A 26,377-nucleotide genomic window follows, 5' to 3' on the forward strand; every position below is an offset into this window, starting at 1 on the left:
AAAAGTTATTTTGTTGCCCAACTGTGTGTTCCAATTACATTAAAACTGTAACTTTTTGAATTTGCCAATATTTTCATTATGTAATACTAAAATACTTCCACATTCACGTAGTATGATGGTTTTACAAATATTTATAGGTATCAACTGATTTTGACCCTTAGTTAGTTATAGTTTACTAGAAATCAGCGGTTTGGTCAGGTGGGGTGCATTATACCGTCTTACCCTATTTCTTGCTGTTATTCATTACTGCGCCTCTATTTTGAGCTTTAGATGTTGCACTCACCGATAAATGCCAACAAATCAATTATGATTGAAAAAAAAAATACATTTTATGTAACCAATAAGTTTGAGAACTATAACAGAGGGAACTACAGCAACAATCTTCCCCTCTCGTTTGTTATCTCTATTGGATTGATTGGATTTGAAATTTTCACTGGTTTTTTTTTATAGAGGGATGAAGGCAAATCTGCGCACATGTGCACAAAGACACACTGGCACCACATGTGCCCCAACACTCATCCACCTGAGCTGCAAGACCACCAACAAGTAGACGGCCAAGTACCTTGCAGGAGGTACCCCGAGCTGACATCTTACGACCCAGTTGGTCCTAAATCCGTGTGGTAATCAGCCGTCCTGCAACGAAGTAATACCACTTGTCTACCAAGCCGGAGGCGACTCTGGGTTGGTGATTACTATGCCGCTCCTACCTCAGCAACGAGGCAGGGATGCCAGATACAATTTTTATTAAGTCTGTATCAATCTCAGAAAAATATTTGTAATTCTCTGTATGAAGTTTATGAAGAACACGAATTAAAAAAAATATTCAAAACCTTACACCAATAAATCCGTTCAAAAGAATTCGATTCGGAAGCCCAATAGATTCCGTTCGGTAGTTCAAAAAATCCTTCCTGGAGCCCTAAAGAATTCGGTTCGGTAGCCCAAGAGAATTCCCACCAGAAGCATAAAAGGATTCCCTTCGCTCTGTTTGGAAGTCTGAAATGGTTTCGTTTGAAAACCCAAAATCGTTCCGTTTCAATGCCCAACATGATTCTGTTTGGTAGTACAAAGTTTTCAAAAACAACAAATGTCTGCAAAAGTCTGCAACTTCAATAAAAAGTCTGTATAAGTCTGTAATCTGTATGATGTCTGTATGTCTGGAACCTCGGTTACGAGGCAGACCTTTTCACGTCTCCTATCCTGCCTGGCCTAGCGAGACTCCGTTCATTCCGTCACTGAAAGCCGGATCACACTACTGCCTAAGCAGTCACCGTGGCCACAAGTACAATCCTTTGCTAACTTGTATAAAAAACAAACAAAAATTAAAAAAAAACTAAAAAATATGAGTCAATGTTTTTTAGCGTGTTTTACGCATAGAAAATAGTTTCTTAGCCATAACTTTTGATCCAATAGTCCAATCTGGCCAATTTCCAATAGCAAACAATGGGAAAGAAATCCCCGTCGAATGGATCGTGATGCTAGTAATTCGGCCAATGCTAAGTTCCAAAAAGTGTGTCTACAAAATGTTGTACACATACACACACACATACATCACCTTAATTCGTCTAGCTGAGTCGATTGGTATATAAAACTATGTGTCTCCGAGCTTTCTATCAAAAGTTTGGATTTGGGGTCATCATATAGCCTTCAAATTATTAAAGGCCGTTTCTTAAACTATAGCATCATCAACGCGCACTGCCCACACGAAGGGAGACCCGACGACGAAAAAGAAGCGTTCTACGCACATTTTGAGCAGACATACGATGGATGCCCACTGCGGGACGTCAAAATCGTCATCGGCGACATGAACGCACAGGTAGGAAGGGAGGGAATGTATGGACCGGTCATCGGATCGGATAGTCTGCACACCGTATCGAATGACAATGCCACCTTCGTTCCCCGCAAAAATATCCACAAGGCCACATGGAGATCACCAAACCAAGAAACAGAAAACCTAATCGACCACGTTCTAATCGACGGTAAATTCTTCTCCGACATCACGAACATACGCATTTACCGCAGTGCGAATATTGAATCCGACCACTACCTCGTTGCAGTATGCCTGCGCTCAAAACTCTCGACGGTGTACAACACGCGTCGAAGTCGGACGCCGCGGCTTAACATTGGGCGGCTACAAGACGGTAGGCTAGCACAAGACTACGCGCAGCAGCTGGAAGTGGCTCTCCCAACGGAATAGCAGCTAGGCGCAGCGTCTCTTGAAGATGGCTGGAGAGATATCCGATCCGCCATTGGAAGCACTACAAACGCTGTACTAGGCACGGTGCTTCCGGATCAGAAAAACGACTGGTATGACGGCGAATAAGAGAAGTTAGTTGAAGAGAAGAATGCAGCATGGGCGAGATTGCTGCAACACCGCGCGAGGGCGAACGAGGCACGATATAAACGGGCGCGGGGCAGACAAAACTCGATTTTCCGGAAGAAAACTCAAAGGTGCAGCCCAATCGGGTTGTACGCAAAGGTGACGTAGGACTACGTAGCTATTCGAAATTGATAGTATTTGCCATAATAATTTGTGTCGTTTTATTAACATTGAGCAAACTGCTCGGAGGCCAACTGAATCAAGAAGTCGAATAGTTGTTCCCAGTTGGATGGACTTTGAGTATCTAACCGTGGTATTAACATGACTCATTGGCCGTTGAAGTCACTCGACTGGCTTTCAGTCGGGGACATCACAATCCTTACTTTGCCACGAACGCTTACATCGCGGGCGAAGACCAAACGTTGCATATAAATATATTTGTGGTTGGTTTCACGTCACTTCTGATTCTGCTTATTTCTCCTTTATTTCGGCCATTTTTGAGGATGGTGTCCTCCAAAAAGGTCTTTATGCATACAAAAGAAGGTTGATCCGACAATCCGATTTGAACTTTCTTTAAAGTGCAAAACTCAATCGTAACTAGCAAATTTGATAGCGCGGCGGAGGGAGATGATGCAATTAATTTGAACGGGTGGAATCACTAACAGCAACCAAGCTACCTCGCAAAAACCGATGCCGCCGAAAAAATCCATTTTCGCAATTAACTCTTTCTTTCCATAAAATACTGGTCCTGAGAAGAACCAATTTTCTTTTCCCAATGCGTCTTTCCAATAACTAACTGCATCCAAACGCTTGACAGTACCTTGCGTTGAAATTGTCCGACCGCCTTCGTGCTGCTGTGTCCGCTCCGCTGCATCGAATGTCGAACCGAATCCCGATCAAAACGGCTCGCGCGCGCCGGATAGCAGCTTTCTTGTACTTAATAAATTAAGCCCGTAAGTCCCGCCTATTTGTGAGCTGATATGGGTGTAGATATAATGTGCACTCATAACGATTAATGAAGGGGCGGGGCTAATGGAATTACTTCATTAGATATAAGAAAGCTGCTTTTCGACGCGCGCGAGCATTTTCGATCGGGATTCCACAGACAACGGACCGTTCGGAGAATGACAAATTCTAAGAATCCAATGAAACTTTCTCGCAAGATTCTGAATTTGGTTATGAGATGTTGTTTATCCAAAATGCGTATTGTTGCGAGGAATGACAACAGAAATTTGACTCAAGACGAAGTTTCTTCATATTACAAAACATTATCTTTCGGCATTTGTCTGTCCGAGCGACGTTCACCGATGGATGGTTGCTGTAGATAGTTTCCACAGAGGTGGCGTCTTCATTGATTTTATACAAAATAAGGTTGATCCGACTATCCGAAATAAACTTTCTTCAAAGTGCAAAACTCAATCGTAAATAGCGAATTTGATAGCGCGTCGGAGGGAGATGATGTAGTGAATTTGAATGGATGGAATCACTAACAGCAACCAAACTACCACGCCGAACCCGATGGCCCCGAAACAGTCCATTTTCGCAATAAACTCTTTCTTTTCGTAAAATGTTGGTCCTGAGAAGAACCAATTTTCTTTTCCCAATGTTCCTTTCCAACTAACTGACACCACAATTTGTAATAAATTTCAGCATCGGCACTGGCGGTGCGGGATCGCCACAGTGCTATTTTTATGGTCAACCTTTTCTTCATATGAAATTCTGGTTCGTTGATGTTGAATGATCTGCAGCAACACATCGAGCACCACCACCAATGCGATGGATTTCCTTTGAAAATGTCATTAGCGCCTCCGTGATGCTGTGTCCGCTCCGCTGCGATCGCTTTGATGCGTCTGCTCTGCGTAAAATCTTGTTCAAACTGAGGATTAGATCCAAACCCGCAAGTGATTGATTTTTGATGTCTGTGCTAGTGATGCATGTATGTGATTGGTTGGTTGACCTATTTCTAAACTTTTCATCAATTTTCGATAATAAATAGTTAAAATTCAGTATTTTCATATAGATACAAAGAAGCGTTGACTCATCCTTGATCGAATGATCCAAAAAAATTAAAAATCCATCGAGAAACGGCTTAGATATTAAAGTTTAAAGTCTATCATATTTTCGTGACGGTCCCCGATTTTCGCAATCGTAAAGTGTACCCCAATATAGAAAACACAGACGTAGTCCTACGTCAAAAAACGCCAGCAGGAAGATCGAGACCGTGAAGAGACGGAGCAACTGTACAGGGCCGGATTTATGATTGGGGGGGGGCGGTCTGGTTCCCGTGGACCCGGGCCCCCACAAATCACATGTACCAAAACCAACCTTTTTTGTACATTTTGGGGCCCCCACATACTTTCGGCCCCGGCGCCCCCTTTCCGCTAAATCCGGCCTTGCAACTGTACCGCGCTAATAACGCACGAAAATTCTATAAGAAGTTGAACCGCCACAACCCGATATGTGTAAGGACATAAACGGGAACCTTCTTACAAACGAGTGTAAGGTGATCCAAAGGTGGCGGCAGCACTACGAAGAGCACCTGAATGACGATATGGCAGACAACGGTGGCGGTATGGTAATTAACCTTGGAGCACGGGCGCAGGACATGCGACTTCCGGCTCCGAATCTCCAAGAAATCCAGGAGGAGATCGGCCGGCTGAAAAACAACAAAGCCCCTGGAGTTGACCAACTACCAGGAGTGTATGTCGCAGGAGTGGATGGAAGGTGTCGTGTGTCCCATATACAAAAAGGGCGATAAGCTGCATTGTAGCAACTACCGCGCAATCACGTTGCTGAACGCCGCCTACAAGGTACTCTCCCAAATTTTGTGCCGCCAACTAACAACTGACACGGTTGATCAAGGCAACGATGGATCGGGTGATGTGCGTAATTCGAGCTTTAGGGGCATTCTCGAGTACCTTCCAAATTCGTAGAGGGTTACGGCAAGGTGATGGTCTTTCGTGTCTGCTATTCAACATCGTCCGTCCAGTTATTTGGTTTCGCCGACGATATTGATATCATAGCACGTAACTTTGAGAAGATGGAGGAAGCCTACATCAGACTGAAAAGCGAAGCTGAACGGATTGGACTAGTCATCAACACGTCGAAGACGAAGTACATGATAGAAAAGGGCTCAAGAGAGGTCAATGTAAGCTACCCACCACGAGTTTCTATCGGTGGTGACGAAATCGATGTGGTTGAAGAACTTGTGTACTTGGGCTCACTGGTGACAGCCGATAACGATACCACCAGAGCAATTTGGAGACGCATCATGGCAGGAAATCGTACGTACTTCAAAACGATCGAATAGAGTACGCCGCCGTACCAAACTGACTATCTACAAAACGCTTATTAAGCCGGTAGTTCTCTACGAAAACGAGACCTGGACGTAGCTCGTGGAGGACCAACGCGCACTGGGAGTTTTCGAAAGGAAAGTGCTGCGTACCATCTATGATGGGGTGCAGATGGCGCACGGTACGTGGAGGAGGCGAATGAACCTCGAGTTTCATCAGCTGTTGGGGGAACAATCCATCGCTCACACCGCGAAAATCGGAAGACTGCTGTGGGCCGGGCACGTAGCCAGAATGTCGGACAGTAATCCGGTGAAAATGGTTCTTGACAACGATCCGACGGGAACAAGAAGGCGAGGTGTACAGCGGGCAAGGTGGATCGATCAGGTGGAGGACGATTTGCGGACCCTCCGCAGACTGCGTGGTTGACGAAGTGCAGCCATGGACCGAGCTGAATGGAGAAGACTTTTATGTATTGCACAGGTCACTCCGGCCTTAGTCTGGCAATAAATAAAAATTTTGTTTAATATTTTATCGTTATTGTATTTTAATATTCAAATGAAACACAATTTTTTACTCTCTTTGAGCGGGGATTCGAACTCCCGCTTCTGCCACCCGACGCTGTGGTCATCATCGCCCTTACCAGATGGCTCATTAGAGAGAGATGGTCATGGGAATAATTTTGCCCAAGATAAACATTACGCCTCTTCAGGAACATTGAAACTTAATCTAACTCATCTCAGAATGCAATCATCACAAACGTCATACCCAGGTGAAATGAAACAGCTACAGTAGGGCCGCTTTAAAGCATCCATCGAACATAGTGCAATGGAATAATAAAAAGTAGACAAACTATGTAATTAGTGGTAGGATTAGGGTAACGACCAGTGATTCCAGTGATCGGAATGGAAAAAGATTGTGAAGTACTGATTTCTATTCTCAACTGTAAATTCATTGGACAAATAGTCCCCGCTATATGGTTCCATATTGGAAAGTTGCACGTATATGGTTCGACGTATGAACACCAAAGGCTTTAAAGTGGCACTAATGTAGCTGTTTCATTGCACTTCACGAAAAACAACATTGTGCATTCAAAATGCTATTATAAGAGTATGCTCCTTATGACTGCTTATTTAGAACAGCCAAGTTTTCAAAATGCTTATATACAGCACCGAGCATATGCAATGCAACTAGAATGCTGCTAGAGAGCTTACTTTAATGCTTATTGGTTACCTGGGTATTCTTTCCATCTTCCTGACTATAACGACGTGCCCAGCGTCGTTATTGATCATTTGATCGTTTAAGTAACTGAAACTTGCACACTGAGAATATCCCAGTCAGTCATTTAGTTGATTGCGTTTTTACGAAGCAATCATAAATTAGAGTCCCGGAAAGCAAAGCTCTCTATTGACAGATTAAGCTATGTGGGTTGCTGTGTTTAGAGTGAAACTGCCCAGAATCCAATGAAATAGCTTGTATTTTCAGGAGAACAAATCTCATCAAAGAAGCCATGAATGTAATTGTAAGGTTTTTATTTTAGCTTTGCTGCGTCGCCGCATGCGCGGAAAATTCTTCTTGACGTTTACTGGCCTTGTTGTTCATGTTTAAATTTTATTTTTAATTTTTTCAAATTGTAATTTAAATTTTTAAACATTGTAAAACTTGTGTAATTTTTGCATTTATGGCACCCCTTGGCCATCGCTTTCAGGCACTAGTTACCCCTTGTGACGCAAGATGGTGTGATTATGCTGATCATTTCCTAATGTCTGGAGACCCATAATGCGATCTGTATTGTTAATATACAATATTTGTTAGAGTCCGTGGAAGAACTTTCTATAGAATTTTAGGAGAATTTATCCAAAGAGTATTTTAATTAATTTCCCACGGAATTTCAAAAGGAATTTCTGGAACAAAAGCAAGGACATTTTTGGAGGAATTTCCGAATGAACTTTGAAGAAATTTCTGAAGTAACTCTCAAGTAAATAATTCCAGTAAGATTTTTGAGGCAATTCTTAAGGGAAGTTGATCTGGACATCTAAAGGAATTTTCGATTAAATTTTTGGAGGAATTTCCGAAGGAGCTTCGATTTTCGATGTTCCTCCCACAGAAACTTCCGATAGGCTTCTTGAAGGAGTTCATGAAGCAATTCCTAAGGGAAGCTCATAAGGAATATTTAGAGATATTTTTCGTGAAGCAATTTTCGGAAGAATGCCGGGAGGATTTCCCGCAGGAATAATTCTGAAATAGAATTAATGGTAATAAGGCTTGTTCGCGCAAAATCTGGACACATAACATTGAGAATACAAAAAAAGATGTAGTCAGTTTAATTCGGCACAGTTTTCACTTCAAATGACTTCAATCCTTGTCGATGATTCGATGTACCTACGGTCGAAAGTTAGTAACATTTCAATTTCCAAAACAGTACGTGCCAAAAGATCTGGTCTCCTCCGTTGTATTTGTTTTATCGTAGCTCCCTTCTGGTGGTTCCCAGAATTCGTTTTTGTTTCATTCTCTGGCGTCCTGCATGTTTCCAAAAAAGCGTCAAATTGTATCAAGACGCTATGAACAGAGCTTATATGGAAACAAAAGCTTTCAACCAAGCTTCCGGATCGAAAGACTCGGATTCAAATTGCAACTGCACACAATTTATTTTCGAACCTGATTTTCCTTTGATATATATTCCTATATTTTCAGATAGTACAGGCATAAGTTCATCACTTTGTGAAACATTTCACTAGTTGATGAGATATTAAAAAAGTAATACGTATTTGTAAATGTCCAGATTTTGTTGCGAGCAAGCCTTATTTTTGAAGATTTCCTAGAGAAATTTAAAAAAATCAGAGGAATTGAAGAAGTAACTCCTTGAGGTACTCCTGAAAGAATTCCTAGAGGAATTTCCGTGGCAATTCCTAAGAAAAGTAAATAATAGCTATTTGAAGAAATTTCTGATGAATTTATTGAAGTAATTTGCAAAGAAATACCTAGGGGAATGTCCAAAGGAATTCCTGGAAGACATTGGTATGGCACTAATGGATAACTTTCCTAAGCAATTCTAGTGGGTGTTTCCGGAGGGGTTGCCTTCAGCAATTTGCACATGATTTTTTTAAAGTATTTCAATGTTCCATGAGGAATTTCAGGAAGAGATTTTAAAGAATTTCCGATTCAATTCCTGGGGGAAGTTCATAAGCAAGATCTGGAGAAATTTTCGAAGAAATTCCCGTAAGAAATTGCAAAGGAATTTTTGGAGAAATAGCCGACGTAACTGCCTGAGAACCTTCCGAAAGGCATCCTGAATGAATTGCAGAGGCAATTCCTAAGGTATGCCAATAATAAACATCTGGGGGAATTTGTGAAGGATTTTCCGAAAGAATTCCTGGAGAAATTCCAAAACAAAATTTGAAATGATTTTTAATGAAGTTTCTACAGGAATTTTTAGAGGAATTTAAAAAGTAACTCCTTGAGGAACTACTGAAAGAATTCATAGAGGAATTTCTCTGGTAATTGTTTAGGGACAAAAATAAGCGCCATCTGGAGATATTCATGGTGAGGCTACTGAAGAAATTTCCGAAAAAGTATTGTTCAAAAGCATTTACAAATAAATTTCTGGATTAAGTTAGGAAGGAGTTCTTGGAGTTCCAAAGAAATCTAGGGAGTATCTCTATAGCAATTTGTTAAGAAATTTCCGAAAGAATTCCTTGAAGAATTTTCTTGGGAGAATTTTCAAATAAATTCTTATAGGAATTTAAAAATTCCAGGAGAAATTCTTGAAGCTTCCTTCCGAAAGGAATCCTGGAAAAATTTCTGAGGCAATCTACGAGGTAAAAAAAAAAATTAAGCCCTTTTTAGTGAAATGTTTTCATTGTCAGTCTCTCGATTCAGTCGAGTCATGTACAAGACACTGAAGATGGTCTTAAAGTTGAGGTGGAAATGTGTATATGTAAAGAATTAAAACGTGGTGGAATTGAATGGAATTGTACTAAATTCGTCCGAAGTAAGTTCAAAAGCAACATCTGGGGGAATTTCCGAAGGATTTTTTTGCAGAATTTGTAAAGTAATTTTCGGAAGGAATACCTGAAGAAATTTCTGGTGAAATTCCCAAATAAATTTCTGGATCGAAAAAATTAGGGTAGGCATTTTCAAAGGATTTTTTGGAAATTTCCGAACATCCTTTTAAAATTCTGAAGGAATTTCCTGAAGGAAGTTCATAAGCAACTCTGGAGCAAGGTCGATAGGAATTTTTGGAAGAAATCACGAAGAGAATTGAAAACATAATTCTAAATGGAATATCTAGAGGAATTTTCCAAAAATAAAAGTCCTTGAAGAATATCCCATTGAGTTGCTGGAAGATTTTTTGAATCAAATCATTCATTGTTTCAGAATAATTGTCAAGTCAAGACATTGTTCAAACGGATTTATCGTTTCTCCCACAAATAACCAGTTTTAGCTACTGACACCAAATTATCACTGTATCGATTACGCCAAAATAGCTGGTGCTCAACTCTCAACTCAACGGGGAGAGAATGGGTCAAAGAGCTAACCGACAGTCTGGAGGCCAGATATTAAAATCATTGAAAATGGTCTCACGTAATTTGATTATCTTGCATACTTCATAAAATGCGAAACTGAAAGTGACATTTTACTAAGTGTCGAAGGAATTATTACCGCACAAGTTACAAATCAAAGCTACATTCTTAATTCAATCAAATACCACTACGAGGTAGCAAATTAATCTTTACCAACATCGGAGCCCCAAGATTCATAATCTTAGTCTTTCATAAATACTGTATGCTTCTGGAAAGATAACATCTATTGGCGAAGATATTAAAGTTGTAAACTTCCCATAGTTATCAATTTTTGAAAAATATTTTATTTTGTGGATCTACTAATACCTGCACTATTGGTACCGTTACCCTACTCGAATCATTTACCTCAGGTTCTGAAATGTTCGAAAACATCTAGAGGAGTGCCAAATTTTTAGTGTTTACGAATTTATATGTGCCGAAATTTTAAAAGCTTACTTTTCGAGTTCAATTGAAATAAAGAAACTTACTGAGCATGAGCATGAGCAGGATAACCGTACAATTCGTAGTTGCTACTCCGTGATTGACTAGAACATACCAAATTGTATAAGGAACCAATTGAATGAAGCTTGGGATTTAGCTATCATTCTCAATGTGCAAATTTCGGAAATTCTATGCATTTTACTAAGTCAATTACGGCGCCGGCCACGTCCTTACGGTCATCAAGGGAAGGAAGGATTATTAGTTCAACTCTCGTTGCTACTAGAGACCGAGTATACCTCTGCATCTCCACGATAGTCTTAGGATAGGATATTGTGTTAGTATGAAGGGATATATTATCTGGATTCACTTTGGTAAGTGATGCGATCTATGGGATAGGAATATATGAATGAGAATTAGAAGTACTAGAGTGATGGGAAAGTATTAAAGTGAATTCTAATGGGATTCATTTTTTACAATTAGAATTTGAATGCTATTGGATTCTAATACCACGCACACGTCTACCACACCATCGCTACCCGCACATTAACCTCACACATTCTTACTTGTATGAGGCCTGCACGAGCATAGCGACCGTATATAGCATTCGTATGCGGGTACAAATGAATACCAATCTATTTTTACATTTTTATTTACTGCTACTAAGTAACAGGCAGCTTTTTATAACAATTCTATATTTAGAATCATACTTGCTGGCAATGAGAATTTGATTTGCAAAGAGATTGAGTTATATGATTAACGAAATTATCTAATTGGAAATTGGAAAGGGCCAGGGATCAAACCCTTAATCTCCTGCTTATGAGGCAGAAGCAGTGACACAAGGCCATCAAGCACCCTCAATTGAAATAATGAAACTTACTATTGATAAACTGTTGGATAAAATTGTTTTTCTTCATGTTATTTTTCCAACGATCCGTAAAAAATGTTATCATACCATGTGAAATCACTTAATAAACTAAATAATGTCAGTCATCTTTATAAGAGTGTCAAAACCAATCCATGAGAACCACTTGTTGTGTTAAATCATTCTTTTCAGCCGTCACCATCGTCATCTGTCTCAAATGTACCAAACTTCAAAGCGTCCGCCACACCCACCGCATCCAACATCATCTTCATCAGGTTAACATAAACATAAAATTATACAATCACTCGCAGAAAATCCGCTTGCAATGATGTTGAATCATCTCACCACCGAACAACGCTTCTGCCGTCTTGTTCGAGCGGGACCACGACAGGCGCTGATGGATTTATGAACCATCCCGCTTGGGGCTTCCCACTGACTACCACCAGCCACAGCCCACTTGAAAGCCCCTCCACCAGAGCCGGAGGAAATCGAAAATAGAGACATCTTACATGACAGCGCCGTTTTCGACCCTTTGAAAGCTTCTCAGCCATCGCCGGCTCCGCTAGAGCCGCGGTACTTGACAGGGCTTGAATCATTTGTACAATAAAACAAAACATCGAAAAGTAAATTGGCGACTAATTGGATCTAATTGTCCGGGTACAAAATCAGCTGAACAAAACATCGTCACGGAACGGATGGTCTCAACTCGGGTAGACAATCCGCATTCGAAAAGAGTGGTAGCTGATGGCGCTCCACCCAACATCATCATTACTTCATCGTGAACATCAGCTCATCGTCATCATCATCATCATCATAGGTGTTGATATCGTCTATCCCGATGAATGGGATAATGGGTGATGACAATCTTTTCGAGTGTCTGCTAATGAAGAAAATGACACTTCACCTCTCTTCTCCACCAAAGCCAGTCCTGACACATGGTTCTGCCCTGTTAGACTGCGTGGCTTTTGACTACTGTGTGTGGTTCGAACGGGCGACGCCAATTGTGCCAACAGAATTGAAAGTTAAGCCATTCCGTTCAAAATTGTACGATGAGTAGATTTCCCGCGAGGCATGGGGTTTATTCTGCTTTTTTGAACATGAACCAAGAGCAATTAGCTTGCAGCTGTTCAGAAAATGGTTCCAGTAATAAGAATCTCTTGGGGAGTATTGTACAAAGTTTTGAAATTTAGAGAACCGATTCCGATACAATTTGCTATAGTTACAACTTAAAGAATAGATGGACGAATTGTTGAAATAGCAGTCATAGCAATGAAAAACATAATTATAATTCTTAGATTTTTGATAAAGTTGCAATCCTTGAAGGATCTTCTAGTAATTAGTTATATGGATAATTCAAGTGTTAAGAGTTCATCAAAAAACCTAAAATGAATTGACTTCTGAAAATGGTTGGGAACAAATTAGTTCAGTTCGTATAACAAAATTTGAAGAAATATTATGATAGATGCATTCTGTAAAGCTCTCTCCTGGGCATGAAGAAAATGGCGAGAAACAACTGAATGGGGGGTTGAATTGCAAAATATCCTGACATTCTCCCGGGTGATACTCATGTGAATACTTGTACTCGACATCGTTCTTCGTTCGCTTCAACTCTCGAAGGGTTGATGTAAGTACATTGCAAAAAGGGAAGAGTTTGCGGTACGTTTCGCATTCGCTTAAAATGTACCGCTCCAAGTCATGTAGGGCTGCAATGCATTATGCAAGCTCGCAAGTGTGATGTTATGCCACGTATTAGTGTTCCTGAAGAGCCGTCGTCGTTTCACAAAAGTTTACAGGACAACTGCTCTATGATAGTGAGTTCCCCAAAGAGTAGGTATCATGCTTTTAACATGCAAGTTCTAAGTAGTGTCATAATGCTGGTTCCGGATCAGAGAGCGGATAAAGTTAATGAATTTTTCATAACTTAGAGTGCATAAATCATGCAATATGGTCTGGTACATTGCATAATGTCTCACATGAAGCCATTAGGCATTTAGCATAAAAAAAAAATACTTGTCCGACTATTTTGAAAGTGTCCAAAGCGGCAATGAAAGCACCTGCCAAACATTCGGCTCAGAATGCAAGCTGCAGCTGCATATGTCCAAGACATCCTTCTTAGTCCACCTTCCCCTTAACACTGCAAATACCAACCCCTGTAGAAATCGTGGAACGGTGTGTTTCTAGTCCAATTGTCATGATTCTTTCCAGTTACAATCTGTAGGACATCAGGACTTCGTTGGCGATAATAGATGGTAAATCCATGCATTGGCCGCTGAGAACCAGTCGAAATGTTCCGTTCCACGTTTTTTGCAGGACTTTCAACTCGCATTATGTTACTTGCAAGCAAGAATGTTGTGGGATATGGACCACCCTATTAATGTGCACTCCTACGAGCTGTCACTCTTTATGTTCACCCCTACTGCAAATAGATACAATTTGGAGACCAATCATTGGCTTCTCATGACTACTCTCCACACTCTTCGTACACTCGACCTGAGCCCTCATCGCGGAGACTCTGCCTCTTTCCACCTTGGACCATCGTCGTGACCAGACGCGGATTGAAGTAAGTAGCGCTACTCGCTTGACCGGCCGATTCTCCATAGAGGTTCGGCCGGTGGGACGCCACAATGGCGATCCTGCCAGCCTTTTCTGTTATTATCCTTTCTATGGGATTTTTTTTTCTTCAAGAAAGTTAATAACGACTACCAAATATGGAAGTTTAGGACATTTTTTTTATATTTGAAAACATGATGTGAAGCATTGGTTAGCATGGTGAACGCTCCCATCTTTGAACGCTGTGTAACGTGTGGAATTAAAAGCAATTCGATGCTGATTTGATTGGTGAATCTGAACAAGAGTTGAGCACAGGGAAGTGGAGTGGTGTCGAATCAACAATCGAAAAAATTTATAGCGCGTTGAGACAACCGCTCTCGTGAGCTGTGACAGCCACTAATATTTCTACGAAATAGTGCGTGGCGGCTAGCTTCGTGTTGCTTGAAAGCCACTGCGACAAATCAGCGAGTTGTGTCAACCGCTTCCGTGAGCTGTGACAGCCACTGATGTCGTTCTGGAATAGCGAGTTGTGTCAACCGCTGTTGTGAGATGCGACAGCCACTGATGTTGTTCTGAAATAGCGAGTTGTGTCAACCGCTCTTGTGAGCTGTGACAGCCACTGATGTTCTAAACTAGCGAGTTGTGTCAACCGCTCTTGTGTGCTGTGACAGCCACTGATGATCTGAAATAGCGAGTTGTGTCAACCGTCGTGAGTTGTGAAAGCCAGTTTTTTTTCTCGAAATAACGAGTTGAGTGTACCGCTTGTGAGCTGTGACAGCCACTGACGTTGTTTCGAAATAGTGCTTATTAAGTATCCTAGTATGTTGCGATGATGCTGCGAGTTATGTCACCCGATTTCGTGAGCTTTGACAGCCACTGGTTTTAAGCAAAATAATTAGCAGATCTATGAAATCGTCGATACAATTTCTTCGATTATGCAAAACACTGAGAGTTTTTTTTTCCTCTTCTGAATTATAGTCTGATTGAAAATGTCGGCCGGAAAATACGTACGGGCCCCGTCTGTGGAGTCAGATGGCTACTCCGAAGAACTAGGGGAAGCAGATAAAGTGTATATGGACGATATAGTATCTGATAATATCGGAGCGACAGAAGAGGTAGAATGCCAAGAATGGGAAAAGAACAACATGGACTATCGTCCTATGGCAGGGAAACCTCGTGAGTCTGAAGTTGGCTGGCGCTATTCTACTCAGCCGCCGATTGCAGCTCAGACAGGGAACGCATCGTCCAGTGGAAGTCGTTTGGATAACGCCCCGCATTTTCCAAAAAATGTGCCGACTAACAAGCTTTGCGAAGAGTGGCATCGTTTTTTGGGGAAGTTTGAGATAGCGGCTTCGCTTTCGAACATAAATGACCCTGCACAACTTGCGAAGCATCTTTTTATGTGTATGGGGGATGAGCTTCAGGACATTGTCAGCTACGCTAATTTGAGACCAGGGTTGAACGATCCACGATGTTATCAAGCTATGATCGATAACATCAATACACATCTGCGGCGATTGACGGACCCCGTCACTGAACACGAGGCATTCGGCAGGATGACTCAAGGGAAAGATGAAACTATAATCAACTTTCATGCGCGCTTGAAGTCGAAGGTGAGATTATGTGAGTATAGCCAACAGGACGAAGATCGATTCGTATATACCCAATTGCTGAAGGGTATGCGCGAAAGGAAACTGGCTGAGGATGCAAGGATCTATGGCCACGGTATAGATCTTATTGTTAAGGCTGCAGCGCGGAAGGAGGCATTTACGCTTGAAATTCCCAATAATACGGAATGCGAGCCACAAGTTCTTGCAGTTACACGGAAGTCGATTCGAGGAATCCAACCAAATCGGAAGCGTAGTGGAGATTCTGAATATCCGGGTCAGAGGAAAATGCAACGCTACGTTGGAAATCGCAATCAAGGTCGTCGTTTTCGTTGCTGGAGATGCAACAGTGCGACACATACGCAGGATATTTGCTCAGCCAGGAATAAAAAATGTTTTAACTGTGGCATAATAGGTCATATTGCTACAACATGCCGCCGTAAGACTATCCGGAATATTCACGCTAAGGAGGAGAAGGATAACGCACCATCGGGATGGATGGACGATGAAAATCAGAACCAGGTATGAATCGATCTTTGCAGTTAACATATGTAGAGAAATAAATATTCAGGTACAGTCGTTAAATATGTTTTTTTCTCCTTCTCAAAATTATTGCCCTTACAGCACATTCGAACCCTCTCATTGGGTGATGTTTTAGTGAATTGTCGTCTGGGATCTTCCAGTGCCATTTGTTTTCTTATAGACTCGGGCGCGGACGTGAACATTATTGGGGGAAATGATTGGCATATCCTGAAACAGGAATATCACCTAAAAGTAGCGGATTTAAAGCCGATCAGTGTTCCTTCGGATAAGCAGTTACGAGCGTATGGTACAGATAAACCTTTGCAAGTCAAATGCGCATTTCGTGCTTCTGTTGAGGTAACCGCAGCTTCTAAACCGGTTGTCGAAGCAGATTTCCTTGTGGTATTGGACGGACGTCGATCCTTGTTAGGGAGGTCGACAGCTAGTGAGCTGAGAGTGCTAGTAGCGGGTTTGTCGGTTAATCACTGTGAAACTCCAACAGCTTGTGAGCTCTTTCCCAAAATTCCCGGAGTAAAAGTGAAGTTCAGCATTGATGGGTCTGTTCCGCCAGAACGCAATGCCTACTATAATGTTCCTGCGGCATTTCGCGACGCTGCTAACCATCGTTTGGAAGAGATGGAGGCAAAGGGCATCATCGAAAAGGTGACAACTGCACCTAAGTGGATAAGCGGGATGTCGGCCGTTGCTAAGGGCAAAAACGATTTCAGGCTGGTCGTGAATATGCGCGGTCCGAATAAGGCAATTAAACGGGAATATTTCAGGCTACCTGTGCTGGAAGAGATGAGGGTGAAATTGCACGGATCCAAGTTTTTCACCAAATTGGATCTGTCCAATGCGTATTATCACCTAGAACTCTCGGATGAATCTCGCGAATTGACCACATTCCTAGCTGAACATGGCATGTACCGCTTCACTAGGTTAATGTTTGGTGTCAATTGCGCGCCCGAGATTTTCCAACGGGAAATGTGTCGCTTGCTAGAGAAAGTCAAAAATAAAATCATTTACATCGACGATGTACTTCTGTTCGCAGAGACTCTAGAAGAGCTTCGTTTGGCCACGACACAAGTCCTAGACATTTTTCGTAGTAACTGCCTTTCGTTGAACAACGCAAAGTGCGAGTTTGAGAAAACCCATATCCAATTTCTCGGCCACGGCCTGGATTCCGATGGTTTCCACATTGATGAAAAGAAGGTGGAAGATCTCCGGAAGTTTAGGCAACCAACTACTTTATCGGAACTTCGGAGTTTTCTGGGACTCGCATCATTCGTCAGTCCCTATGTTGAAAATTTTGCTGATATTGCTGCTCCATTGTGGACTGCGGTAGCTACAAAAACATGGACTTGGGGACCAGAGCAGGAGATCGCATTTGAGAGAATGAAGGATCACATTTCGCGTTGCACTACAACACTTGGTTATTTTTCCGAGAGCGACCACACCATCCTTTATACGGACGCTTCTCCGTACGCTTTGGGTGCAGTCCTTGTCCAAGAGGATGGAAACCGAGTTCCTAGGATAATAAGTTTTGCATCTAAGGCACTTACGACTACGGAAAAACGATACCCGCAGAACCAGAGAGAGGCATTAAGTCGAACATTTTTGGTATTTTCTCCTCGGAAGGCATTTTACGCTGCGTACAGACGCGAGTGGTATCGTTTTCATTCTAAACAGGTTACGCGAGAGCTCGAAAAGAGCGTTGAACAGAGCCGACGGATGGGCCTTAAGATTGAGCCCCTATGACTATAATGTGGAATACGTGCGAGGGCGAGAGAATATCGCGGACCCATCATCTCGGTTATACAGCGGCACGGACGACGAGCCATTTAATGAAGATCGAAGTCCTTGGGAAATCGCTTCTTTGGAAACAAATGCTGTAGGTTTTCTCACAGAAGAAGCCATCCGGGAAGCAACCGCAAACGACGACGAACTCCAAAAAGTCACTTTTGCTTTGAGAACCGGTCGGTGGCCAGATGGTTTAGGACGATATCAATCACTTGCGGAAGATCTGTGTGTTGCAGAAGGGATTCTTGTTAAAAATGGATGTGCTGTAGTGCCGACTAGCCTACGCGACAAAACACTGGAAATAGCACACGACGGTCACCCTAGCGCAGCAAAATTAAAAACCATCCTCCGAGAACGTGTATGGTGGCCTGGAATGGCTTCGGATGCAGTCAAATGGGTTGATGCGTGCAGGACGTGTGCCACAAATGGTCGACCTGAGAAGCCTACGCCAATGAAAAGAGTTTTCGCTCCGAAAACGGTCTGGGAATCAATCGCGATAGATTTCAATGGGCCCTACGTGAAATTCGGAGGCATTTCAATCTTGCTTGTTGTGGATTATCGCTCCAGATTCTTGATTGCTCGACCAGTAAAGTCTACGAGCTTCGACTCTACCCGGCCAGTATTAGATGAAATCTTCGAACGTGAAGGGTTTCCAAAAAGTATCCGTTCGGACAATGGTCCGCCGTTCAGTGGCACTGAATACGAACGATACTGCGTTGAGAGAGGGATAGAAAGAATTTTCTCTACTCCTTTATTCCCGCAACAAAATGGCTTAGTAGAAAGCTATATGAAGCTAGTAAACAGGGCTATGACTGCAGCTGCTGTGAACAACACGTGTTATAAGAACGAATTAAGAGCAACTGTGAATGCACACAATGCCGCGGCACATGCGGTTACAGGGATTCCTCCGGAGGAAGTCATGCAAGGTCGCCGGATAAAACGAAGACTTCCACTTCTCATTCACAAGAGATCCGATTACAATGACAGCTTACTTGATGAACGAGACAAAGTTGCCAAAACTAAAGCGAAGGAGCGTGAAGATGCTCGTCGGGGGGCACGATCCTGTCGTGTGAAAACTGGGGATACTGTTATCGTGGAGCGACAGTCTAGAGGCAAAGCAGTACCCAGGTTCGGTTTAGAAAGATATACCGTATTGGGGGAAAATAACGGTAGCCTTGTGCTGAGCAGCCAAGATGGTCAGGTTCTGAAGAGACATGTTACGCAAACAAAGAAGGTACACCAATGGCGAGAAGTCGGCGACAACACATCCAATGGAAGCAGTGTCGGCTCGTCTGAGAAAACAGTTAGTGGACGACCCATGAGAGAGAAGAAATCTCCTGCATATCTTGGTAACTATGTACGTCGTGTTACAACATGAGTATTTTTTTTAGTTATCGGTAAATGTAATTCGAATAATTAAACGAATGATTTGAAAAATTTCAATTTAGTTTTACCATTTTTATATATATATATTTTGTTTATTAAAAAAACATTGAATTAGTTGGATATCACATTTCTTTTGGTTTTTTTTTATTGAGAAAGAGGGAGATGTGGGATATGGACCACCCTATTAATGTGCACTCCTACGAGCTGTCACTCTTTATGTTCACCCCTACTGCAAATAGATACAATTTGGAGACCAATCATTGGCTTCTCATGACTACTCTCCACACTCTTCGTACACTCGACCTGAGCCCTCATCGCGGAGACTCTGCCTCTTTCCACCTTGGACCATCGTCGTGACCAGACGCGGATTGAAGTAAGTAGCGCTACTCGCTTGACCGGCCGATTCTCCATAGAGGTTCGGCCGGTGGGACGCCACAAATGTTATCGACCATTTAATAATTGGTAGTTTCAACAGATCGAAAGCCGTTCGCTAGGGTGCGAACAGAAGTATGAAGCGACAGGATGCGAAAGGAAGGCATAGAGACCATCTAGTGAATAGCACGCATTCGAAGCGTGAATCTTCTTGCCTATCATCCTGGTTGTGGTATGGAAACCACTTTGCCAAGACACTGAAAGCCAGTCCTGCATAGCCGATAAACAAGCCAATCATAATCACGACCGTAAAATCTGTTTCAAATTAGGAATTGAGGATTTATTTTAAACTTTATTTTCGTGATTTATTATGGTTTATGTTCATCACGTGGAATTTAGGAATCTAGGAATTTAAAAATAAAGAAATTCAGGAATTTTGGAGTTTTGGACTCCTGGAATCCTAAATTTCTTCTGCAGTCTTTCAACACTATCTCAGAATATCTCCTGAAAAAATGCCTCCTGCAGATCTGCTAAAGTTTCTCCAGAAGCTTCTTCTGTAGTTCTTCCTATAATTCCTTTCATAAAATGTTTATCCAGTAATTCTTTCAATAAATTCTCCTGAAGTTAACCAAAGAATTCCTCCTGAGGAACCCACAGCGATTTCTCCTGGAGTTCTTCTACAAATATTTGATGTAATTTCCTCAAAGAATTTCTTCACCTAGAGATATTTGAGAGTTCCTTCAGATTGTGAATGATTCCTTCTTTGGTACCATCAGAAATTTCTCCTCGAGACCCTGTAGGAATGTCTCCTGAAGCTCTCCTAGGAATCCATCCTAAAGTTCCACGAGCAAATCCTTTTTTATTTCCTCCTGAAGTTGCTCCAGGTTTTTTTCCCTGTAGTTGCTTCAGTTGCTGCACGATTTCATCCATATCTGTTATAAATGTGATAGAATATGTACTCGAAAAGAATGGCAGTTACTAAATTATATTTATTTTTCTATTGCATACATTCAACTAACCAACATTGGTCTTATTTAACTACTTATGACTACATCAACAGTTGTTATTTATATCTGAAGTTGTTATAAGTTTGGATATAATTTTGTTTTGCCGTCCTGGTCGGGTTCCACTTAGGAAATTCCTTGGAAATTGAGAATTTTGGGAAATTCTTTGAAACACTCGCGGATGAATATTAGTCGGAATTTCTTCCATGAATATACACGTGAGATTCTCTGAAATTCCCATTGTTTTTTTGGTTTTTAGTGGAAATTCTTTATAACTTCCACTGAACGTTTTTTGAATTGTCACTTCTAAAAGCTTTAACCGATATGATCAGCAACGTGAGTTATTACAAAAATTTCTGGAAGAACTCCTGAAGTAACTTCATGATAAAATTAATGATGAATAAATGAAATTTTGAAGAAACTCTAGGAGGAGCTACAGGATAAATTTCTGGAGGAACTTCAAGAAAAAATCCTGAAAGAGCTTCAGAAGGAGTTCCTGGAAAAGCACCTGAAAATCCAAATCCAAATCCAAATCAGAATGAATTCATGACGGAATTCAGAATGAATTAATGGAGGAATTCAGAATACATTCTTGAAGAAATTCAGAATGAATCCCTGGAAGAATTCAAAATGAATCTCTGAAAGAATTCAGAATGAATTCCTTAAGGATCTCAGAATGAATTCCCGAAGGAACTCAGAATGAATTCTTGGAAGAATTCAAAATGAATTCCTGGAGGAATTCGGAATGAATTCCTTAAGGAACCCAGAATGAATTCCCGAAGGAACTCAGAATGAATTCCTGGGGGAATTCAAAATGAATTCCTGGGGGAATTCAAAATGAATTCCTGGGGGAATTCAAAATGAATTCCTGGGGGAATTCAGAATGAATTCCTGGGGGAATTCAGAATGAATTCCTGTGGGAATTCAGAATGAATTCCTGTGGGAATTCAGAATGAATTCCGGGGGGAATTCAGAATGAATTCCTGAAATTCAGAATGAATTCCTGGGGAATTCAGAATGAATTCCTGGGAATTCAGAATGAATTCCTGAGAATTCAGAATGAATTCCTGGGAATTCAGAATGAATTCCTGGGGAATTCAGAATGAATTCCTGGGAATTCAGAATGAATTCTGGGAATTCAGAATGAATTCCTGGGAATTCAGAATGAATTCCTGGAATTCAGAATGAATTCTGGGAATTCAGAATGAATTCCTGAAATTCAGAATCAATTCCTGGGGAATTCAGGATGAATTCCTAGAAGAAATCAAAATGAATTCCTAGGGGGAATTCAGAATGAATTCCAGGTATTCAGAGTGAATTCCTCGGGGAATTTAGAGTAAATTTCATGGGGAATTCAGAATGAATTCCTGGGAAAATTCAGAATGAATTCCTGGGAAAATTCAGAATGAATTCCTGGAGAAGTTCAGAATGAATTTCTAGGGAAATTCAGAATGAATTCCTGGGGAAATTCAAAATGAATTCCTGGGGAATTCAGAATGAATTCCTGGAAATTCAGAATGAATTCTGGGGAATTCAGAATGAATTCCTGGGAATTCAGAATGAATTCCTTTGGGAATTCAGAATGAATTCCTGGGGGAATTCAGAATGAATTCCTGAGGGAATTCAGAATGAATTCCTGAGGGAATTCAGAATGAATTCCTGGGGGAATTCAGAATGAATTCCTGGGGGAATTCAGAATGAATTCCTGGGGGAATTCAGAATGAATTCCTGGGGGAATTCAGAATAAATTCCTGGGGGAATTTAGAATGAATTCCTGGAGGAACTCAAAATGAATTCCTGGAGGAATTCAAAAAAAATTCCTGGGGGAATTCAATTCATTCCTGGGGGAATTCAAAATGAATTCCTGGGGGAATTCAAAATGAATTCCTGGTGGAATTCAAAATGATTTCCTGGGGGAACTCAAAATGAATTCCTGGGGGAATTCAAAATGAATTCCTGGCGGAATTCAAAATGAATTCCTGGGGGAATTCAAAATGAATTCTGAAATTCAAAATGAATTCCTGAAATTCAAAATGAATTCCTGAAATTCAAAATGAATTCCTGAAATTCAAAATGAATTCCTGGGAATTCAAATGAATTCCTGAAATTCAAAATGAATTCCTGAAATTCAAAATGAATTCCTGAAATTCAAAATGAATTCCTGAAATTCAAAATGAATTCCTGAAATTCCTGGAGAATTCAGAATGAATTCCTGGAGAATTTAGAATGAATTCGTGGAGGAATTTAGAATGAATTCATGGGAGAATTCAGAACGTATTCCTTGGGAAATTCAGAATGAATTACTGGGGGAATTCAGAATGAATTCCTGGGGGAATTCAGAATGAATTCCTGGGGGAATTCAGAATAAATTCCTGGGGGAATTCAGAATGAATTCCTGGAGGAACTCAAAATGAATTCCTGGAGGAATTCAAAAAAAATTCCTGGGGGAATTCAATTCATTCCTGGGGGAATTCAAAATGAATTCCTGGGGGAATTCAAAATGAATTTCAGGGGGAATTCAAAATGAATTCCTGGGGAACTCAAAATGAATTCCTGGGGAATTCAAATGAATTCTGGCGGAATTCAAAATGAATTCCTGGGAATTCAAAATGAATTCCTGGGGAATTCAAAATGAATTCCTGAAATTCAAAATGAATTCCTGAGAATTCAAAATGAATTCCTGAAATTCAAAATGAATTCCTGAAATTCAAAATGAATTCCTGAAATTCAAAATGAATTCTGGGGAATTCAAAATGAATTCCTGAAATTCAAAATGAATTCCTGAAATTCAAATGAATTCCTGGGAATTCAAAATGAATTCCTGGGGGAATTCAAAATGAATTCCTGGGGGAATTCAAAATGAATTCCTGGGGGAATTCAAAATGAATTCCTGGGGGAATTCAAAATGAATTCCTGGGGGAATTCAAAATGTATTCCTGGGGGAGTTCAAAATGAACTCCTGGGGGAATTCAAAATGAATTCCTGGGGGAACTCAAAATGAATTCCTGGGGGAATTCAAAACGACTTACTGGAGGAATTCAAAATTAATTCCTAAGGGAATTCAAAATGAATTACTGAAGGAATTCAAAATGAATTCCTGGAGGAATTCAAAATGAATTCCTGGGGGAATGCAAAATAAATTCCTGGGGGAATATAATTCATTCCTGGGGGAATTCAAAATGAATTCCTGGGGAATTCAAAATGATTTCCTGGGGGAATTCAAAACGACTTACTGGAGCAATTCAAAATGAATTCCTGGAGGAGTTTAAAATTAATTCCTGAGGGAATTCAAAATGAATTCCTGGTGGAATTCAAAATGAATTCCTGGTGGAATTCAAAATGAATTCTGGAGGAATTCAAAATGAATTCCTGGGGGAATTAAAAATGAATTCCTGGGGGAATTAAAAATGAATTCCTGGGGGAATTAAAAATGAATTCCTGGGGGAATTCAAAATGAATTCCTGGGGGAATTCAAAATGAATTCCTGGGGGAATTCAAAATGAATTGCTGGGGGAATTCAAAATGAACTCCTGGGTGAATTCGAAATGAATTCCTGGGGAATATAAAATGAATTCCTGGGGGAATTCAGAATGAATACCGGGGGGAATTCAGAATGAATTCCTGGGGGAATTCAGAATGAATTTCTGGGGGAATTCAGAATGAATTTCTGGGGGAATTCAAAATGAGTTCATGGGGGAATTCAAAATGAATTCCTGGGGGAATTCAAAATGAATTCCTGGGGAAATTCAAAATGAATTCCTGGGGGAGTTCAAAATGAATTCCTGGGAGAATTCAAAATGAATTCCTGGGGGAATTCAAAATGAATTCCTGGGGGAATTCAAAATGAATTCCTGGGAGAATTCAAAATGAATTCCTGGGGGAATTCAAAATGAATTCCTGGGGGAATTCAAAATGAATTCCTGGGGGATTCGAAATGAATTCCTGGGGAATATAAAATGAATTCCTGGGAGAATTCCAAATGAATTCCCGAGGGAATTCATAATGAATTCCTGGGAGAATTCAGAATGAATTCCTGGGGGAATTCAGAATGAATTCCTGGGGGAATTCAGAATGAATTCCTGGGGGAATTCAGAATGAATTCCTGGGGGATTTCAGAATGAATTCCTGGGGGATTTCAGAATGAATTCCTGGGGGAATTCAGAATGAATTCCTGGGGGAATTCAGAATGAATTCCTGGGGGAATTCAGAATGAATTCCTGGGGGAATTCAGAATGAATTCCTGGGGAAATTCAGAATGAATTCCTGGGGAATTCAGAATGAATTCCTGGAGTAGTTCAGAATCAATTCCTGAAGGAATTCAGAATTATTCTCTAGAGGAATTCAGAATAAATTCCTGATGAAATTCAGAATGAATTCCTAGGGGAACTCAGAATGAATTCCTGGGGGAATTCAGAATAAATTCAGAATCAATTCCTGGGGAAATTCAGAATGAATTCCTGGGGAAGTCAGAATGAATTCCTGGGGGAATTCAGAATGAATTCCTGGGGGAATTCAGAGAGAATTCCTGGGGAAATTCAGAATGAATTCTGGGGAAATTCAGAATGAATTCCTGAAATTCAGAATGAATTCTGGGTGGAATTCAGGATGAATTCTGGGTGGAATTCAGAATGAATTCCGGGGGAATTCAGAATGAATTCCGGGGGGAATTCAGAATGAATTCCGGGGGGAATTCAGAATGAATTCGGGGGGGAATTCAGAATGAATTGGGAATCAGAATGAATTCCTGGGGAATTCAGAATGAGTTCCTGGAGGAATTTAGAATGAATTCCGTGGAGAATTCAGTATGAATTCCTGGGGGAAATTCAGAATGAATTCCTGGGGGAATTCAGAGTGAATTCCTGGGGGAATTCAGAATGAATTCCTGGGGAAGTTCAGAATGAATTCCTGGGGGAATTCAGAATGAATTCCTGGGGGAATTCAGAATGAATTCCTGGGGAAATTCAGAATGAATTCCTGGGGAAATTCAGAATGAATTCCTGGGGGAATTCAGAATGAATTCCTGGGGGAATTCAGAATGAATTCCTGGGGAATTCAGAATGAATTCCTGGAATTCAGAATGAATTCTGGGAATTCAGAATGGAATTCAGAATGAATTCTGGGGAAATTCAGAATGAATTCCTGGGGAATTCAGAATGAATTCCTGGGGAATTCAGAATGAATTCCTGGAATGAATTAGAATGAATTCTGAATGAATTCAAATGAATTGAGGAATTCAAAATGAATTCCCGGGGTAATTCAAAATGAATTACTGGGGGAATTCAAAATGAATTCCTGGGGGAATTCTGAATGAATTCCTGGGGGAATTCTGAATGAATTCCTGGGGGCATTCTGAATGAATTCCTGGGGGATTTCTGAATGAATTCCTGGGGGAATTCTGAATGAATTCCTGGAGGAATTCTGAATAAATTCCTGGGGGAATTCTGAATAAATTCCTGGGGGAATTCTGAATAAGTTCCTGGGGAAATTCTGAATGAATTCCTGGAGGAATTCTGAATGAATTCCTGGAGGTATTCAAAATGAATTCCTGGAGGAATTCTGAATGAACTCCTGGGGGAGTTTAGAATGAATTCCTGGGGGAGTTTAGAATGAATTCCTGGGGGATTCCAGAATGAATTCCTGGGAGAATTCAGAATGAATTCCTGG

General features: G+C 41.0%; 2 protein-coding genes across 2 annotated transcripts in view; one reads left to right on the forward strand and one right to left on the reverse strand.

The window, feature by feature from the left end:
* LOC134225413 (frizzled-like) overlaps window positions 1-26,377 on the reverse strand; it is a 335,777-nt gene that overhangs the window by 48,003 nt on the left and 261,397 nt on the right. The gene's annotated exons all lie outside the window — the stretch shown is intronic.
* Window positions 14,739-16,597, forward strand: LOC134220927 (uncharacterized). Its single transcript, XM_062700076.1, has 2 exons — window positions 14,739-14,841; window positions 15,001-16,597. Exon 2 carries the CDS (start codon window positions 15,012-15,014, stop codon window positions 16,155-16,157), a length of 1,146 nt encoding a protein of 381 aa, XP_062556060.1. The 5' UTR covers window positions 14,739-14,841; window positions 15,001-15,011; the 3' UTR covers window positions 16,158-16,597.

This window comes from Armigeres subalbatus, chromosome 3, assembly GCF_024139115.2.
Source record: "Armigeres subalbatus isolate Guangzhou_Male chromosome 3, GZ_Asu_2, whole genome shotgun sequence".
Classification (NCBI taxonomy): domain Eukaryota; kingdom Metazoa; phylum Arthropoda; class Insecta; order Diptera; family Culicidae; genus Armigeres; species Armigeres subalbatus.

Excerpts from the sequence above, each read along its gene's own strand:
- LOC134220927 (XM_062700076.1), top strand. The coding sequence starts at position 15,012 with ATGTCGGCCGGAAAATACGTACGGGCCCCGTCTGTGGAGTCAGATGGC.